The 13,466-nt window shown below is 55.8% G+C and overlaps 1 protein-coding gene across 1 annotated transcript in view; it reads right to left on the minus strand.

Moving 5' to 3' along the window:
• The window catches only part of FAIM2 (Fas apoptotic inhibitory molecule 2), a 33,938-nt gene extending 21,644 nt beyond the window's left edge, over nucleotides 1-12,294 (minus strand). Inside the window, exons 1-5 of the mRNA XM_082352531.1 lie at nucleotides 12,118-12,294; nucleotides 8,630-8,825; nucleotides 5,835-5,938; nucleotides 5,352-5,416; nucleotides 4,828-4,881 (exon numbers count right to left, since the gene is read on the minus strand). Of these exons, the coding sequence (XP_082208657.1) occupies nucleotides 4,828-4,881; nucleotides 5,352-5,416; nucleotides 5,835-5,938; nucleotides 8,630-8,825; nucleotides 12,118-12,132 (434 nt within the window). The 5' untranslated portion in view covers nucleotides 12,133-12,294. The remainder of the gene's footprint in view (nucleotides 1-4,827; nucleotides 4,882-5,351; nucleotides 5,417-5,834; nucleotides 5,939-8,629; nucleotides 8,826-12,117) is intronic.
• Between the last annotated feature and the right edge of the window lie 1,172 nt (nucleotides 12,295-13,466).

Here is a 13,466-nt window from a genome sequence, read left to right on the forward strand (position 1 = left end):
ACTCTCCTGCCTGGTTTGGCCTGATGTGCCCCAGAAAGATTCGAGATGAGGTGGGGCTCCACTGGCTCCCTGCCTGCCGCCTGCAAACGTCACGTCCTGCATCTATGTGTCCTTCCTCCTGTCCCTCCTCCCATCCCAGGTGAATCCCCCCAAGCCTCTGGGTCCCACACCCTCCACTCCCCTGCCATCGACTGCTACATCTTCTCCCTCACAAACCTCCTCAGCTGTTCTCCATCTTTAACCAACATCTTTCCCGGCTCCAGCTACTGCCACTTTATCCACCCTCACAGCCAAGCTTCTTGAAAAAGTTGTCTCCACTCACGGCACCTTCTCCATCTCACAATTACTCCTCAGCTTAACAAACCAGCCCCTGTCCCACTTAATGAGAGCTGGCTTTGTCACATCGCTATGACCTTGTTGAGTCCAACTGACACTTGTCCATCCTTATCTGACCTGGACATGCTGACATCTGATCTCTCACGTTGCTTCCCTGGTTCCACAATGACACAGCCTTGGGTCCCCTCCTACCTCCCTGGTCACTCCTTCTCCATCTCCTTCAGCACAGGGTCTCTCCCATCAGACTGTCTCCCTTCATGATCCTCTTGGGTGGGCTCACTCATTCCTGGGACTCCCTTTATCAGGCAGATGCTCATGACTCACACACCATATTTCTGATCTAGAATTTCCTTCTCAACCTCAGACCTGAATAACCAACTGCCTACCAGGCAAACACGGCTGTTCAGAAACATGCCAAATGCAGCAGGTTAGAGCCGAACTTGCCCTCTTCCTTGCTCCTTCTCCTGCATCCCCTATTGCAGAGGATGTCACGCAGCCTCCGAGTCATCCAACCAGCGACCTTGGTCAGCCTTGACTCTCAGCCTGCCATGCCCAACTAATCACTTGAACCTGTTGATCCTCTACCCAGGCAGTTCTCAAATCTGTCCCCTTCTCTCCATCCCCACGACCACCCTTTTAGGTTGGGTCATCTCTGTCTATCTGGTCCTTCTGCCTCCAGCCCTGCCTTCCACTCTCCAAGCCATAGGCAGATCCCATCATGTGACTCTCCTGTTTAAAATTCCAAAGACCTGGTGATGCCCTGCGTGATCCGCCCCCGCCTACCTCTCCAGCCCATCCCGCACCGCACTCCATCCCTCCATCTACCCTCTCATTGCCCTCTGCACCCTCACAGTGTGCCCACCGCTCTCTGCCCCTGCTGGAAAGGACCGACTGGCGAGGATGCCTGGGGCTGAGGTTGGCGGGGCTTCCTCTGTGCACCACGGGCATAACTCAACCAAAGCCTGCAGCCCACACCCCATGGGTCTGCTCATCTGATCCCCACCCAGATGTAGCATCTGGAACAACCTATCGTCCAACCCAGGGCCTGGCACGGGTTAGGTGATCTTTAAATATTTCTGGATGAAATGTGGAAGCACAGGGAATGTAGGGGCTGAGACAAGCCTATTGGATTTGGTGAACAGGAGCCCTCCATCTTCACCCTCTCCTATTCTTCAGTGGTTCTCAAATGATGCATCACTGCTGTCACAGTGACGGAGGGGTTCTCAGTGCCAGGGCCAGGGCTGCAGGCCACCCTGCTCCATGAGGAACAGCGGAGTCGTCCTGCCCCAGTTGTTAAGAAATACCCCAGCATCTGCTCTCTTTTGGGCTCCCTTGAGTCACCAGTCACTTTGACAACAAGAAGAATAATAATAATACCCTTGTCTATGTGTATCCTGGGTGTGGGGCCTGTCTCCCTGGCCAGACTGGAAGCTTCCTGAGGGCAGGGCCCAGCCTCCTTTTCTCTCTGGTCCAGAGCTCCTCAACCCTCAAGACGAGTGGTCGGGAGGAAGGGCAGAGGGACGGATGACCTGGAGCGTATGGGGCAGTGTGGGAGGCTGACCCTCGCATTTCACATCCCAGCTCTGCCACTGCTATCGTGTGACCTTGAACAGCTACTTAATTGCAGAGTTCCAGCTTCCTGCTTTGTAATAGGGGAATACTGGTACCAACTCACTGGGCTGTAGCGAGGACTGAATGAGAGCATGCAGTCCAGCCTTGAGCACAGGGCCTGGCACTGGGTAGGGACCTGAAGATGGGAGTTGTTATTATTATAACTAGAACCTGGCTAACTGACAGCTTCCTGGAGAGGCTCGGACCCACCTCCCCCAAGTCTGGTCTCACACTTTTCCTCCTCTGTCCGGTCCCCCCACCTCCACCCCACAGCCCTTACTCCTCCCCCGCACGGTAGGGAGGCCTGCAATTCCTGCTGCCAAGGCTCAGAGGGAGCAATCAGACAATAAGGCGAGAGCCCACTGAGGGAGATGATTGGGGCCTGGAGAAAGCGTGGGCTGGGGGGAGGGGGGTGGTGCTGGAAGGCTGCCATCCCAGGGAGCGAAGAATAAGTCACAGAAGAAGTGAAAGACAGACTTGCTTGTCAGAGCCTGGGCCCCAGGGCCTGAGCTAGAGCCATGGTCTGTTTACAGAATGTCAAGACCGAAGCACGAGGCTTAGGTGGAGGCCAGGGTCCAAACCCAGTGTCCTCCCCCAACTTATGATGCTCCAGGACCAGTCCCAGGCTGTGGGGAGGCAGCAGAGCATGGAGAGGAAGTGCACGAGCTTCTCAATCAGAAAGACAGGGTTCAATCCTGGCTCTGCTGCTTAGGAAGCAACATCTTCTCTCTGAGCCTCAATTTTCTCACGTATAAAATGGGGATAAAAACAGTATCTGCCTCGTAGGGTTGTTGTTAAGGATCAAATGAAGAATATCTGCAAATCACGTGGCACAGTGCTTCATACATAGAAAAAGACCTGTTTTATTCTTACTGCTATTAAGGGCTTGGTATTTGGAGGACGTGAGACCCACTAGGTGTCAGACCTGCTAGGTCTCAGACCCAGAGGCAGCCTCAGGACTGGATAGTGACGTGGGGAGGGGGCAGGGTGGGGCAGAGCAACAGGCTGGCTTTCTAGAGAACAGGGCAGCATCTTGGTGGTGAATTCCCAAGCACCTTTAAGGCTTTGCGACGCTCCATGGAAAGCACACTTCCGACTTCTCTCCGCACCCACCTACCCCTGAGTCTGGGACAGCGTCTGTTTTCTGCCTGGAGATGTTGAGGAGGAAGGACCTCTCACCATTCAGAGGTCAAATTCTCACACCACCCTCAGTGGGGTGGACTCTGCCCTCAATTCTAGAGCCTGCTTATTCTTGGACTGTCCCCCTGCCACCATCTGCTTAGGACACAGAGTTCCAAAGACCCTCCCGCAGGAGGCCTGATGAGGGGCCTGGGGCCGCATTTCCGAGGTGGCAGGGGGCAGAGGCTGCCAGGTGGTGCTGACGTGCCGGGAGCCATGCCAACCCGCCACGGGGGCTGGCCGGGGTGGCAGTCCCTGGGGCCTCATTAGCTTTCCCCCACAGTGCCCCCCGTCCCCCAAGACGCCCGCCTCCCTGCCTGGTCTGCAGACAGGCCCTCTGTCCTGCGCCCTAAGAAAGGCTCTGGGTGTGAATGTCTCCTCCCCTGGGACCCCCAACTTGGCTGAGCTTCTCCTCCACCCCTCCGCTCCCCTGGGGAGCCCCAGAGGCCAGGATGCCTCCTTCCTGTCAGCCTTCGGCTGGCTTCTGTTAACTGGAGGCCCACTCTGGGACTGTCCTGGGCTCGGGTGGTCCAGGAGGCTCTGGGCTGAGCCTACGTTCCCACCAGATCCCCATCCAGGAACAGGCCTGGGACAGGTGTAGTGCGCAAGCTGCTTGGGTGGACATTCAGAACCTCCACCCCAGAAGGCCTCGCGGCTCCCTGGGATGTCCTGATTCCCCTCACGGAGGCTTGCTGTGCTCCGCCAGCCCGGTCCCTAATTTACCCAATGTGCCACGTGTGCTCCCACTCCCATGCTTTTGCTTAAGTCACCCTGGTCCCCAGGCCTCTTGGCTCACCCTTTGAGGCGCACCCGCCGACATGGACTGAGGGCTCCCCCTCCTCTGAACGCTGCTCTTTCACAGGCTGCCTTGTATGCCCACTGCCTCCCCCTGCAGAGGCCTCCTCCCCAGCAGCTCCAGTTCTGGCCTGGGCTCACAGTGGGTGCTGAAGGAGACTCTGCTGACAGTAGTTCTGCTTTGAACAGGGTGGTCCGGCCTGGAAGTATCCAGAATGACTCCTTAATTGCCCACATAGGAGGGTCAGAATAACCTCTCAAGTTACCTGCTACGTTCCTTAAAGAGTATAGAACAAGCAAGAGCCAACTGCTCGAGGGGAAGGGAGTCGGCCAAGCAGAGGGATTAAGAGTACAAGCCTCAACCTGAATCTTGGGTTTGAATCCCAGCTCTACCACTGCCTACCTGTGTGACCTTGGGCAAATTACTCAACCTCTCTGAGGCTTAGTTTTCTGAGGAGTGAATGCAACACTGCATTAGTTTTCTGAGGAGTGAATGCAACACTGCACATCAAGCACGTAGAACAATGCCCAGCTCTTATTAGGCACCTTATAAGTGGTAGCTCTTATGATAAATAATTCACAAGCATTAATAACAACTATGTTAATATTGAGTAGCAACATTATCATTAGTGTGGGCCAAGTTGTCCCAGCCCCCCTTCTCCTCCAGGCCAAGGTCTGGGTCTCCCTAGCCAGTTCCACCCTTCCCTCCTTGTGCAGGCACCAGAACCAACGCCCATCTCCTCCCCTCCCCCTCAGCTCTAAACACCCCAGAAGGCCCCTTCTGGCCATGCTCTTGTGAGGCAGTTCCTATGGGATGGGGAGAGGTCATGGGCTGGGATTCTGTCAGTGGAGATTTCCCACCTTGGCTGCGGAGGGTGTTCTGGGAAGGGGCCTGGGTATACTTACTAGGATGCCCAGTACCAGCCTGGGTTGGCCTGGACATAGTCCTTAACGGGGTCACTGCAGAGAAGGGAGGGAGAGAGAATCAGAATTTACCCTCTGTCTCCATTTCTGGTTCAACATCTGTACCTGCCCCCCCCCCCCCCCGCCCCGCCCCGCCTGCCAGTTCACAGGACTTGAGAGGAAGAAAGGAGAGACCACACCCCTGGTGGGGGAGGGAGCTCCAGCCACAGTCTCCCAGTCTCGGGCTGAGACCTGGATGCGCCCAGGTGTAGGGCTGCTGCATCTGAGAGGAACGACTGCTTCACAGACACCTGCAGGCTCAGAAAGCACGGGGCCACCCCCTGCTGGACGGAGAACCCCTCCCTGTGCACGGTCCAAGGTTCTTCCCAGTATGAGGTGGGCCGCTGCCCTGCACCAACATCTTCAGGCAGACGGTTCTAAGAACAGTCTGACTCTGGACCCTCCTCCCCAGGCCAAGACCTGGCGCCACCACCCGTGGAACGTGCTGGTCCACACAGCCAACTCACCAGAAGGTAAAGAGAGCCACGACACCCAAGGTCACCAGCAGCTGGATCAGCAGAATGGTATAGACCTGGGGGTGAGAGGGGGGTTCCGCTCAGCTTGGGGGGCCCTGTTGGAGGCCAGGGAGGCTCAAGCCCCCAGCAAGGCTCAGGGAGACCCCAACTTCCTGGCAACTCGATCTACCCTCCAGACCCGCATCCTGGGCCTTCCACCCTCCTTCTTAGGGGGCATCGGAATGAATCCAGGACAAGGCGAAAGGACAGCAAAGACGCTCCAGAGCCCACACCCATGGGATCTGGAGAGAAGAGACCACGTGTTCAGCCGCAGCAGGGGGCAGTGGGCACTCCAACTTCCCAGTAGGTGCCGTCAGCTGGGATCACAAGGATGGGGAGAGGGATGGCCTCTGGGCAGGAGACTGGGCCAGCGGCTTCTCGAGAGGCTCCCCCCACCCAGCTTCCCAGTCTGGGAGAGTTGGGGGAGGCAGTTACCTTTCTGATGAAGACTCTGCGAACGTTCTGGTCGTCCCAACTGAAGGTGGTGAAGAGCTCATGGTCTCCAGTGGGGAAACCACTCTCATAGCTAGAGCTGCTGCCTGGGTGGGCAGGGGGAGGGCCATGAGCGCTCCCACACACATAAACCCCACCCCCAACGGCTCAGAGCTACCTTTTGTCAGACTGGTTTTCCGGACCAGGCAAAGCCCTTCTCTCCAGCCCCAGTCTCAAACCTCCTCCTGCCCCACCCCATCCCATCCCACAGAGATCCCAGATCTCTCCCAGGTTGCCCCTCACCTTTCCTGTTCCGAGTCTGAGAAGGAACTGTCATCTCTCCTTCCCACCCCAAGCGGGGGCTCCCTGGGGCCCAAGCTCTGCCATACAAATGTGGCCCTTCCCCCTTGTGCCACCCATCCCCCTTCCTGGACATTCTGGCTCCCTTGTGGCTGAGAATCAGAGAAGGACAGCCACTTCCCCGGGGCTACCTCACACATCCCAGAGTCAAAGGTCCTACCCCGGCTTGCTCTGAGGCCCCGGGGGTGGGAACTGGGGACTCGTTGGTGGGGTGGACCTTCTGGTGCTCCAGCTGGGAACCAGAGATGTGGGGAGACTGGAGGGGAAATAGAGCCAGGACAAGGGCAAGAAGTGGCGTGTGGGTGTGGGTGAAGTTTGGGGGCCTGGTCCCAGAACTCAGGCTTTCGGAAGGGCATGGGCTCTGTAAGCAAACACGTGGATCCCTCCCCAAGACTGACTAGCTGTGTGACCTTGAGCAAGTCACCAGCCTTCTTTGTCTCTTCTGTGATATGGGTTGGTGATACCCACCTCATGGGGATGAAATGAGATAAAAGTGAAAGCTCTGTGCCTGATGCTGACGACACCACCCTCTCTCTTTCATCCCTCGTCTGGGTCATTCCTAAGGCCTCAGATGTGTCCACTCTGCTCTCCACCATCCCTGCCAGTTCTCCATGACCTTCCCCTCCACAGCAATAGCCTGTCTTGGTCTTTCAAATCTGACCTCGGCACTGTCCTGCTTCAAACTCTTTGATGGCTCCTCACTGCCTTTTACTCAAGTTCAAGTTCCTTAACAAAGCCTCCTCAGCCTCCCACGAGCCCTCCAGCCCCACTGCACACTACTCCCTTCTACTTTCCTCCAGCCTGACTATATTTTTTTCAGCAATGTGCTCTCTTGCCTCTGGGCCCCTGCACATTCTTTCTTTCAGCCTTGGACACTCATTTTCCCACCTCTTCACCAAGCTAATACATGCCATCCTTCAGGACTCCCCTCATGGATACCCCTTCCTCCAGGAAGTCTTCTCTGACTGTCAGGCGGGTTAGCTGAACTGCCAAGGCCTCCATCAGTGCCTTTCACCATGTGGTAATCATCCATTTACTTGTCTACACTGTCAGCTCTGTGAGGGAAGGGCTTGCAAATCAATGCATCCCCAGAAATTAGCTCAGTGCCAGACACGGTGCCTGGTGCACGCTTAGTAAATGTTTGTCACATGCTGACTGAAATGAGCTGCCTTCCTCTGCCCTGACAGTTCATTGGAAAACATTCCTTAAGGCAGCCAGTCCTGGCAACCAGGATATGGGAAATGAGGAAGGGGGAGGGAGGTGGAGCCACTGCCAACCTGGGGCTTGGAGACCCTAAACCTCTTATCCTTCACTCCTTCACATTCTGTCCACGTCCCCCACCAAAGCCCAAATGGCCAGGCCACAGAGGGGGAGAAAAGGAGAGAAAAAGCAGTCCTGTGGGTGTCAGGGGCAGGAGGAAGGGCTCCCATGAACACCAGACCTTCAAAGGCCCTCCAGTAGGTCACGGTGGGGTGGGTCTGCTTGGGTTTGGGCCGAGGGGCTTTGTGGTGGGAGGTGTGGACCATGGTGGCCGCTCCTTGTGAGTAGAGACTGTCTGAGGCATTGTCCCCGGGATGCCTTCTAGAATTCTGCTGGGGGTGGGGGTGGGGTGACAAGGTGGGGGAGGGGGTCGAGGGGCTGCTGAGGGAGGCCGAAGGGGCTGAGGAAGACTTCCCTGCAGCTTGCGGGAGCTGTACGTTCCCAGCCCTGAGGCAAAGCTCCCACAGGCTGCCACACCCAACAGAGGGGCCCCCACCGGCCGCGATTCTTAGTCTGCAAGGAGCTGGTGTAAGCCACGGCGGGTCGGCCTAGGAACTGTGCCTGGCCGTGAGGGACGCTAAGGCTGGCATCCACACACCTTCCCCACATCGTGCTCTCCCACCCCCAGTTAAGGCCTGGGGGAGGGTAGAGAGACAAAGAGAGTGATGGGTGAAGTGGATCCTCAGGCCCCCGTCCTAAACAACCCTGGGGCCTCCAGGGGAACAGGTTTCAGATCAGCCAGCATGTCGGCAAACTGTACCCACACTCACAGGGAGCCAGCCCCAGCTGAGGCCACAGTTAGCTGTAGCCTCGTACTACTCCTTCCTGTGTCCACTCTGACCTCTCTCACTCCCTCTCTGCATCCCTTTCTTCTAGACCAGCCCCTGGTTTTTCTCCCCCATCTGTCCCCTCTTTTTGCCCTAGCTTGGTGACTTGAAAAAGCCCCTCTTCTCCATCCAAGAGAACTATGACTGCAGAAACTGTATCACTCCTTCTTCACGGAGCTCTCCTTGCCCTACCCTCAGAACAGTCCTCCAAATCCCAAGCCTTTGACATCAGAGCCTCATACAACAACCACACAGTGTGTCTATTTCTGGGCAACTTCTTCCTACGCAGGTTTTCCATCTGGGCCCACCACTCCCCCTGATGCTCCAGCCTCCAGGAGCTGAGAGACTTACTAGGGTCCACATAGGCCCAGCTGGGGTGGAGAGGCACAGCCGAGGGAGCTGGCGGGAAGACTCCTGCCTTCAGCCCCTCCCCAGAGGTGGCCTCCTCGTAGGAGGGTGGGGCCGAAGGCACTGCTGGGGCCTCCTTCTTCTCACCATTCGCCTGCTGCTGCCCCTCTGTCCCGGGGGCCTTGTTAGCCACAGAGAGCTGTGGAGTAGAGGCAGAGAGAGACAGTCATCGGGGAGAGGGCACCTTCTAAGTCCTCTTCCCCAGCCCCTCAATTTCTGGAACTTCCATGGGTACTTTCTCACCTGCACTAGGAACGGCGGTGGTGCAGACAAGAATCTCCCTATTTTATGTGGGGTATATATACAATGGAATATTATTCAGCCTTAAAAAAGAAGGAATTCCTGTCATTTGCAACAACATGGATGAACCTGGAGGACATCATGCTAAGTGAAATAAGCCAGACACAGGAAGACAAAAACTGCAGGATCTCACTTGTATGTGGAATCTAAAATTGTCGAACTCGTAGAAGCACAGAGTAGAATGGTGGTTGCCAGGGTCTGGGGGGTGGGGGGAATGGGGAGATACTGGTCAAAGGGCACAAAGTTTCACTTACGCATGATGAAAAAGATCTGGAGATCTAATTACAGCCTAGTGACTATAGTTAACAATACTGTATTGTGTACTTGAAATTTGCTGAGAGGGTAGATCATAAGTGTTCTTGCCACACACACACACACAGAAGGTAACTGTGTGAAGTGATGGATGTGTTAACTAGCTTGACTGTGGTCATCATTCCGTAAGTTATATGTATATCAAAATATCACACACCTTAGATATATACAATTTCTATTTGTCAATTATACCCCAATAAATCTGGAAAAAAAAGAATCTCCCTATTTTACAGATGGGAGAACTGAGCTCCAGGGGGGTCAGGGCTGGCCAGGGGCACACACTGGAGCTGGCATAAGAACTGAGGAAGGAGAAAATTCTTAGGAGAGCCCACCATTGGTGGTCACTGTCCCCGGGGCAGGGACTGGCGCCATATGGTTCCACCTTTTCCCTGGGGTCCAGGGAAGGGCCTGGCACAGAGTAGTAGGCCCTTAAAAGTATTACTGAATGGAAGGTCCTCTTATTGAATCTCCCTGCTACCTTGCTCGTTGTATTTTGATCCCTGTTTTTAAATGAAGGAACTGAGGATCAGAGAGGAAGAATGACTCAGAGCCACACATGGCCCACCGGGCTGCAGAGCCCAGGCACCGTCCACTGGGACTGGCCTCCTTCTGCTGGGCTGCAGATGACCAAGGAGGGTGGGGATGGGAGAGCAGGGAAACAGAAAGGGGAGAGGAGATGGAAAAAAGAGGAAGAGGGGGACTTCCCTGGCAGTCCAGTGGTTAAGACGCCATGCTTCTACTGCAGGGGGCACGGGTTCAATCCCTGGTAAGGGAACTAAGATCCCGCATGCTGTGGGCGGCGCAGACAAAAAAAAAAAAAAAAGAGGAAGAGGAATGGGGGCTGCGGGGGAGCGGAGGGGCAAGAGGCTCCTGGCTAAGAGTCCATTTTGGCCTCATGCTATTGGAACCTCAGCCTCTCCCTCAAACCAGAACAGAATCAGACTGTCACTGATGGAAGGGAAAGCACCTCCTCATTCAGCCCCTTCCTTCATCTTACAGATTAGGAAACTGAGGCCCAGTGGGAAATATCCCATGGCAGGTTGAAAATTCAAGTCTATTTACACTCAGATATGGTCCCGGTTCCACAATGTGCAAGTTTAGCTTTGGTGAGAAGATAGGGGCTGGGAGGGCCCGAATGATGCCGCCAGGGAAGGGAAGACTGGGGAGGCGGGGATGGTATGAAAACTGAAACGTCACCAAAAGGACTGAACCTCAGAAAACAAACGGGATTTAGGTCTGGTTCCAAAAAGAATGAGTTAAACCTGCAGGGCCACTGAGGAAGGCTGCAAAGTTCCTTCTTTGAGGGCAGCGTCTAGCTGAGGCAGCCCAGAGATGGACGAGCACCGGAAGGTTCCTGCTTCCATCCAGCCCTGAGGATGACTGAACTGGAGGGGTCTTTTCCATCATCAGAAAGCCTGGGAGCAAGCTGGGGGTGAGGGGCAGAGGAGGCAGGGGCAATACATTCACCTCAAGACAGGAAGCAGCGTCAGCAAAGTGACTGGTGGAGGTGGAGGTGGAGGTGGGAAATGGAGGGAGAGAATCCGCAGAGTGGGGAGCTCTTCATTTTCACCATGGTGAACCCCACCCCTGCGTCCTTAGGGAAGGGCCTCAGAACCCAGGCCTGTGGGAGTAGGGCCCGGGCTCATCCCTCCTACTCCCCAACCCCCTTCATCACCCAGATCAGAAGGGTCATGCCCAGGAGAATCCATTTCAGCCCACTGGAACCAAGGTTCTCTGAGCCCAGACCCAGGGCTTGTGCCTGGGAAAAGGATTATCACCTCTGACTTCAGCCCGGTCCAGACTGGTCCTCCTCACCAACAACCACCCTGCTGACCCTAGGCCCTGGCCCCCCAACATCCGGCATTACCAAGTGAAGTCTGTCCAAATGGCACGAGGTGGTATCACCCAATGACATCATTCTGAGGCCTGATGAGCTTAAAAAACAGTGAAAGGAGTGTCTGAGAGCCCAGGAAAGATGCCATTGGCTCTGAGGCTCATCTCTGAGAAAAGAAGGGGGAGTGGAGGGGAGGCCCTTCTTCTGTTTTCTCTGCCCAATCCTTAGCACCCCCAAGCAGAGGGCCAGAGGACCCTCCTTCTTTGCCCCAGGCCCTGGTGGTTGTATAATTCCACAGGCTATTGATGTTACATAACCCTACTAGGCCAGCCAAGTCTCTGCCCCAGCCCCTCCCCTACACTTCAGGCCTAAAACAGGAACAAAAAGAGAAGATGTTTTATCCGGTCCCATTCAGTCCTACGTCTGGCCAAAGCCAAAACAAAAATTAGAACATCCTGAAGCAGGGTTGCCATAGTAACCCCCCAACCACAGGGGCTGTATCCAGATATGGAATAATGACAGGGAGTTGGGTGGGGGGTGTTCTGTGGAGGGTGTAAAAGATGAGTATAATATGGTTGGGGTTGGGATTGGACAGAGTGGGGGGTGCCCCATAGGGACTGCCCCTCAGGGCTCACCCTGGGGATGCGCGCGCGCGCACACACACACACACACACACACACACACACACCAGCCGCCTAAGCTGACTCCTTAAGGGGATGTGGGCGTCTGTGAAGGCTCCTGTGATGCCAGAGCAATTGGTGGAATGTAGATGGGAGGAGAGGTGAGCCTGGTGGGCAGGAAGAGGCCACAACCCATTCCTTGAAACAGGCTTTTTGGGCCTCTGACTTCAGCAAGGACCACGCAGGACCTTCGCATAAGAGCCAAGGGAGGATGCTTACAGTGGTCCTGAGAGTTTGCTTAGGATGACAGGGAGGTGGGGGAACCAGAGGATGGAGGATGATGCAGGTGGGGGAGATGCCGGTACCTTTCCCTGTGTCATGGTGCCGTCTCTCCGGGAAGGGGTCCCTGAGGCAGGGGCGGCCGCTTGGGTCACCGCAGCCTGCCTGCGTCTCTTCCTTCCTCCGCGTGGGTTCTAGCAACATCCACTGCAGCCGGGCCAGGAGGACCGGAGCGTACCATCCAGGCGCAGGGAGGGGGGCGGGAGATGGGGGGAGGAGCGGGCCAGGGTGGGCCTGGAGGCTGCGGCGGAGGCCTCTGCGGATTTGCAAGCGGAAGAGGAGGAGGCGGCGCACAGCCCTTTCCTCCCGCCCCCTCCTTCCTGGTATCCTCACCCCTCAGGGACCAGGCAGCTCTGCGCTGCGGAACTGCCCAAGTGGATGGGTCCAAGCGGGCGGGAGGAGGCGCCGGGAGTCCGTGACACCCGACCAGCTGATGCTGCCTGCCTGTAACTGGAACTGGGTGTCAGGGCCTTATCTCTCCACCATCTTTGCCGCTGACAGGCTCCGTTGTACCTCTGCCTGTTTCCCCTCCCTCTTTGGATGCGGCCCTGGTTTCCCCATCACCACCTCGCCTCTCATCATCTCTATTTCGTCATTCACGCTGGAGTGGGGGAAGTCTCCGATGTCTTGTCTACCCTACCGGCTTCTAAAAGGCCCCCTGGGCCCTAAGTTCCTGTGGGCCTTTGGGCAAGCCATGTGGGCACCTCTCCTTGCCTCCCTTTTCCCACCTGTGAAATGGGAGCAAGAGGCCCCTCCCTACCTTGTCACAGAGACATGGGGCTGGGAGGATGCAGCTTCTATTTTTTTCAACCCTGCTGGCACATTTTACCAGATCTTTCTGGAGAGGCCTCTAGGTCTGTCTCAAAACCTCTCCACCCCCCTACACTGCTCCCTTTTTGCCTCCATTCTCAGCCTCCACCACCCCTGTAACCATCTCCTCCCCATTCCAGAGCCTGTCCCACCCCCTTTCCCAGTCTTATCCTTGGGACTCGGCCATCACCGGGCCTTGTTTTCTGCAGTTGATGCAGTGTTACTGTGGGATTTGCAATCTCAAGAGCTGGGCTCGAGTCCCAATTTAGTCACCCACTGGCCGTGTGACTTTGACAAAGACTTAACCTCTCTGAGCTGCAGCATCTCCTATGGAAAGGAGGATAACAGCGGAGCTCTGTCCATCCTAGATTTACTGTGAGACACAGTGGTTATGATGGTGGAAGCACACTGAAGACCACAAAGGGTTGTGAGTATTTGAGTTATTATTATTTGAGGAATCTCCTGGAGCTGCCCCAGGGTGAGGACACAGAGATCTACCTAAAAGAAGGATCTGAACCTTGTAGGATGGGATGAGAAACCAAGATCTGGTGCAGGTGGGGGTGGC

This window comes from Balaenoptera borealis (assembly GCF_965194805.1).
Source record: "Balaenoptera borealis genome assembly, chromosome: 13".
NCBI classification, from domain to species: domain Eukaryota; kingdom Metazoa; phylum Chordata; class Mammalia; order Artiodactyla; family Balaenopteridae; genus Balaenoptera; species Balaenoptera borealis.